The 6,563-nt window shown below is 38.2% G+C and overlaps 1 protein-coding gene across 2 annotated transcripts in view; it reads left to right on the top strand.

Annotated features, from left to right (window-relative positions):
* lrrk1 (leucine-rich repeat kinase 1) overlaps positions 1-3,531 on the top strand; it is a 134,181-nt gene extending 130,650 nt beyond the window's left edge. For both annotated transcript variants that reach the window (XM_073811892.1, XM_073811893.1), the window contains one exon: positions 1,485-3,531. In XM_073811892.1, coding sequence (XP_073667993.1) covers positions 1,485-1,662 — 178 coding nt within the window. In that variant the 3' untranslated portion in view covers positions 1,663-3,531. The remainder of the gene's footprint in view (positions 1-1,484) is intronic.
* Positions 3,532-6,563: the final 3,032 nt, after the last annotated feature.

Raw genomic sequence — 6,563 nt, forward strand, 5'->3', positions numbered from 1 at the left:
AATATTTCAAAAACACCTTTAATATTGCTAAAGAAGTAAGGTAACACCAGTGACAAAAATATGGTTTATGCAGTCTTTAAAGGAATATTCCATTTTATTAAAAGAAAAATCCAGATAATTTACTCACCACCATGTCATCCAAAATGTTGATGTCTTTCTTTGTTCAGTCCAGAAGAAATTATGTTTTTTTAGGAAAACATTGCAGGATTTTTCTCATTTTAATGGACTTTAATAGAGCCCAACATTTAATACTTAACTCAACACTTAACAGTTTTTTTCAACGGAGTTTCAAAGGACTATAAACGATCCCAAACGAGGCATAAGGGTCTTATCTAGCAAAACGATTGTCATTTTTGACAAGAAAAATAAAAAATATGTACTTTTAAACCACAACTTTTCGTCTAGGTCAAGTCCAGCGCGACCTAACGTAAATGCGTAGTGACGTAGGGAGGTCACGTGTCACATATATAAAACGCACATTTGCGGACCATTGTAAACAATAAACTGCCACAAAGATATTAATTAGTATCAGTTGACATACAACAACGTAGGAACGGTCCTCTTTCTCAACACTTGTAAAAACTGGGGCGGAGTTTCGCGTTCGTCCTCTGTGACCTCTTGACGTATTGCGTGGGGTCAGCTGGAGCATCACGACCAGATCTACATGACGAGAAGTTGTGGTTTAAAAGTGTATATTTGTTATTTTTATTGTCAAAAATGACAATCGTTTTGCTAGATAAGACCCTTATGCCTCATTTGGGATCGTTTATAGTCCTTTGAAACTCCGTTGAAAAAAAACGTTAAGTGTTGAGTTAAGTATTAAATGTTGGGCTCTATTAAAGTCCATTAAAATGAGAAAAATCCTGCAATGTTTTCCTCAAAAAACATAGTTTCTTCTCGACTGAACAAAGAAAGACATCAACATTTTGGATGACATGGTGGTGAGTAAATTATCTGGATTTTTCTTTTAAGAAAATGGAATATTCCTTTAAGTACATGCACACAAAAAAAAATTTATGTATACTCATAAAGTCAAAGAGTAATCTAATAATGTGGTCTAAGTTTAAGTGTTAGAAAAAGAAATACATTTTAAGACATCTTGCCATACCAAAAGTGGACGTTTCTGTAGAATGACCCTTAACCTGTTTTAGATAAGTTAGAAAGATGTAGTATATTACTAGTGAAATAAGAAATATTCATTCAGGTCATTTATTTGCAGTGGTTCATCATGCAGAATTTCATTTCTACTCCGTGGATACGCTTGTCTCAAACTGGTCTCTGTCACTTTCTCGAACCCAAAGTAAACACACATTAATCAAACAAACGACGCATTCATCGCCTCTAACTGCACCTCTATGAATCATTCCAAGAAGTGAACCACTGATTTCTGCGAAGAGTCCGCACTCAGCATTTTCGAGTTTATTTTCAGCGTTTTCAGCGCTCCTTTGCGCACCTCACCTCACGTCTTTTTCTGTCTCTCCCAGGGCTCTCGTGGAGGCCGCGCTCGTTGCAAAAGACACTGTTGTGTGTGGCTTCCGTAAAGAAAACATGGCCTGGTGCCTCGCTGTCTGGAGGAGCTGGGGAGGCCGAGAACTAGAGCTCTTCTACCAGGGCTACGAGGAACTCGGCCGCTTGGAGAGCAGTTTGAGGAAAAGGAGGTAGCTGTGTAAACGTGCGAGTGCGCGCCAGAGAATCGACGTACTGTGCGGCCAGTAACGAAATGCACACACATCGGTACAGGTGTGGAGCGGGGCTTGTGCTCCTGGCCGGGGGGAAAACTCACATACAGTACACACATACACACTAAGGCTGTTGCTTTAGGAAATATAAACCTGCTGGTCGCAGGGAAGCCACACATAGGGTTATATACATAAAGGCAAACAGACGTACCACCACACCCGCTGAGTGTATTTAAACTTATACATTTGTCAAGTTTGCAGGCAAACACAGTGATGCACGAGTATGTATCCATATACCCAGAATGAAATAAGAGGTCAATTAATAAATGTAAAAAACACCATTCTGGGTGTGTCTGTATGCCCAGGAAATGATATATGGGCGGAATTCATGCTGGTTACGACCTCTCAAAACTCACCTAAACTGGATGTGTGCCTTTTGGTTGAAGGACAACCTTAGACCTGGATGTGGCCAGCAATAAGATTGAAGAATGAACTGTAAGGAAACTCCGCCCACTCTGTGAGGTCATAATAGAATCAGGGTTTTTGCTTACTGTGAATCACAGAGGCTATGTTGGATATGGAATACTAGCTTATGTCTTAATTACTGCTATTGAGTACGTCTTGTAGTATACTGCCAACCCTACACATATCTTGCATGAAATATTAATTCATTGATTATACTATATTACTTCAAGTTCACACGTCACACTGGATCATTTTGAGTGCATTGCATTGTGGGATACGTTAAAGGGACAGTAAGTAGGATTTACCCCCATCTAGTGGTGAAATTGTATTTTGCATTCAAACGAACAGTGCTCTCTAGCGCCTCGCCTTTCCAAATGCGTGTTGCAACTACGGCAGCCGTTATGTACTCACTGATCTCCTTGTGCGTTTCAGCTAGTTCACGGGCCTCATTTATAAAATGCTTCGTAAAAACCATCCTACATTTGATCTTACGATCATTTAACAAAAATGCGTACGTGTGATTCATAAACCGAACGTACGCGCAGAAAACACGCGTACCTCTTTCAAATCCATAAATCGCAAATGAACTTGAACTTGTGCGCGCAGCCGAGCAGTTTCAGATCTCCGCCTTTAAACGATGCGTAATTAATGTCAGACATATAAAAGAGCGCTTGTCAATGTTTAAACCCAATTTCAAACAAGAAGAATGGCTTATATTTCCAAAAACCTGCAGCAATCAGACAAGCAAAAGTGCGTACGTCTGCTCAGACCCTGACGTGGCGCTAAGCACTTTTCCACGTCAAAGACAGTTTTTATAAATATGGACTTTGCCGTGGGTTTTTGCCTACGCACACTTTACGATCAAATTTGTGCGTACGCACGCTTTATAAATGAGGCCCCACATGTTTGAATGAAAACGCATTGTGGAAACACGTTGGTAGGCTAGTGCTTTTTGTCCCTCTCTGCTATTGTAGTTTATCAAAATGGCGGAAGTAACGACATGGAAGCCTCCTTGGACTTACCCGTTCAATGTAAGTAAAGAGAAGAAATTCTAAGCTTACAAAGTGTGACATCAACAAGGACATATTTATGAATAAAGACATTGATTTTCATTAATAAAACACTTAGAATCCTACTTACAGTCCCTTTAATCCAAGCATAAGAGTTGTATTTGTGTTGCAGAATTCCAGTATGCCATTTCTAACATAGCCAGAACACTCAGTTCAGTGTTCACCATGAGATTTTCCTATTGTGAAATATATTTTAGGATTTTATCTCTATAAGATTGTGTTATTTATTGGAGAATGTAAACATTTCATGCTGCATGTGTATAAAGTTGTTATTGAACTGTAAATATCCTGATAATTAATAAACTGAACTGAACTGAACAAAATATTGCACTGAATTTGTCTGCTTTAATGGTACTGCGTGTGACTGATTTAAAATAAAGACATTCCAGTAAATAAATGTATAATGCTATTTATTTTTTATTATAATAAACAGCCTGCGTTCAATTTATACAAGTATTAATTAAAGAATTGATATATACAAAGGTCTACACTGGTGGATAAGATTACAGTTAAGCTATAAACTTTACAACATGATACATTTCCAGGAAAGTAGCTTAATAGGTTTAACAAGCGCAGTATTTTTTCTCTCTCACACATCCACATAAATGCCAGTGTGCTTTTTGGTTTAATGTTACTCTGGGTTAATAATTAATATCATCACACACATTCTACAAGACTTTTGTAATATTTACCTTAATAACCTTAACCCTAGACCTTTATCATTTGGTATGACACTGTGGGTTAGCACTGTCTCACAGTATGGAGGTCCCTGGTTCGAGCCTCAGCCGGGTCGGGAGGCCTTTATATGTAAAGTTTGTATGTATGTCCTTGTGTCAGCGTAGGTTTACGCAGTCCAAAAGACATGCAGTTTATGTGAACTGGAAATGGTCCTTCCCCAATTTGTGTGTGAATTTACCAGTTCTTGACATAAATACAGCCACAGATGCAGGAATGGCGTTAAGAAATGAATAAACAAACAAACTCGGAAAAGCCTCTCAGTTTCAGTTGTGTAATATTTAACAATCCATTTAGAGTGGAAGTTTATTTGGTGTAGGGTTTAGGGTTAGGTGTTAGGGTGCCACAAAGGCTGCTTCATTCTGACAGCAGGGGCTGCAGACGCAATAGCGCTGTCGCAGACGTCATCAGCCTCTGTGCACGGTCATGGGCTCAGAAACGCTCGTCAGAAACACTCACAACCCAGTATGGTAATGTGTAATTAAACCCAGCTGTGTATGAAATGTATGGTTCAAAATGTGACAGTCTCAACTTTATATTTGTAGATTTCTAGATACATCTTGGTACAACGCCATAGTTCACGTGGGAGCAAATCACATACACAGTAATAAGTAATAAGTAGGGGCTTTAACGATAAATCACGTGTCCCATTAAAAAGGCCTGTCTAAAATCGATTTTGCATCGCAAGGCTGAGGTTTCATGCGCGGCTTGTGCGTGTACTACGCCGTTTGGTCAGTAAGAAGTCCTTATCAATCTAAAATCATTATGAGTCAGAGTCGTTTATAACGTGCATTTAAAAAAGCAACACACGTTAAACAAAATCATTCAAAATATTCTTTATTATCATGAAAATACCTGAAACAATCTGAAAAACGGCGATATAAATATCCTTCTAGACATTTCCTGGAATAGCGTCCGTAATGCTACTTCTTCTGTGGCACAATTGGAATTTCTGCCCGAGAGCGCCCTCTGGCTTTTGGATGTGGCGGAATTTCACCAATTTAACCCTAACCCCTTGTAAAAGGTTGGATCAACTAAATTACTTCAATTGGTAACACCTAAAAATGTAAGTTTTTTTCCAACATTTGTTAGTTTCAGTAAAAATTGTTTTACTAAAGGTGTTACCAAAAGGTGTCTCCAACTTTTCACTTTTTACACTTTATGAGGCAGTTGCCGGCCAATGGCTTCTTTTTTTGAGGGCGCTCGATGTGAAGTTCGTCTACAAACGTGTATGTAGCCCGTCATGTGTGTGGTTCGTAATTTCAAAATATGTGTTCTGCGCGTCAAGTGATCATGTGCATCACGTGTGTTGTCAAAATAAGTGCCTGCTGCAGACGCGTCTAAAGGGTTTATGATAAAAGAGACGCTCGTGTTTGCCAGATACTCGCTTAATCTCAAGCGTAATCAGAGTTTAGTGTTAAGGGAGTGTCTTGCGTTTATTTTTGTGAACGTGAGCGTCTCTTTTATTATAAATGGTTTTGACGCGTGTGCAGCAGGCAAAACACGTGATGCACATGGTTCACATGACGCAACAAACACATATTTTGAAAACATAAGCAACACACGACATTCCAAACACTTATTTTGAATTTGTGCCCCTCGGATGAACAGTCACAAGACGCCACTTGTATGAGGTCAAATTTAGTGCAAAAAACGCAGTCCTCTAATCATTTATATCAACATTGTTTATTTTTCCAAATTTTATTTTAACTGCAGTGTATTTTACAATCGTATTGTTTTTGCGGCGATGAACATTACAATTAATCACGTTGTTTTTGTTATTGTTTTTGCATTTGTTTATGCATTTAAAATCAAGTTGATGTGCAAATGCATTAATGGCACAGCTGAGCCACATTAAACAGATCTTAAATAAGCATAAAAGCTATTCCAGATGTAACTTCTACAAATATTGTATTATTCTGATTGATTGAATTAACTAATATAAGTATTTTTATTCAAAAAATTTGGTCAACACATTTTTTTTTAAGGTGGTTTTTACATGGCTGAGATTGTTTTAAATGTAAGTGGGAGTGCCAAAGAAACGATGTCTGAACGCTCAATAATATTTATTTTAATGTGTGTTTGTGCATACATTTCTGTGAGCTGTGCACACTGTGCCCCCTTAAAAAAAATGGTTCATGATTCTCCTTGCTGTGTGAACAGGATTTGTAAATATGCTTGTCATTCCCACGGTCTGAATCCATATTTTTATAAATATTGACTTTTTAATTATACATTTTGACATTTTGAGAATTTTCAGAAACAAACGAGAGGATTATGGTTTTTATAAAGTGTTATTTAGGCTATAGGTTATTACTTTTATAAGGAAAATTTGTAGCAGGATTGACGTCAAATCTGGAAATGACATTTGTATATTTGTAAGGATTTTTTCAGATTCTGGCCCTCACAAGTGTAACCAAACAAGTATATACAGACAGACAGTCAGACATTATGCTGGATTCGCATACACTGTCTGTGGTCTGCAGCTAAATGGCAAATGACTGACGAATGAGTAGCTAGCGATGATGACAGGGCTCTCACGCACCTGGACAGAGGCCTGAAATTACACCAATTACAGCCCACTGACAAAAAGCAGTAACTTTCCCCAGTCACA

Source organism: Paramisgurnus dabryanus, chromosome 2, assembly GCF_030506205.2.
Source record: "Paramisgurnus dabryanus chromosome 2, PD_genome_1.1, whole genome shotgun sequence".
NCBI lineage: Eukaryota > Metazoa > Chordata > Actinopteri > Cypriniformes > Cobitidae > Paramisgurnus > Paramisgurnus dabryanus.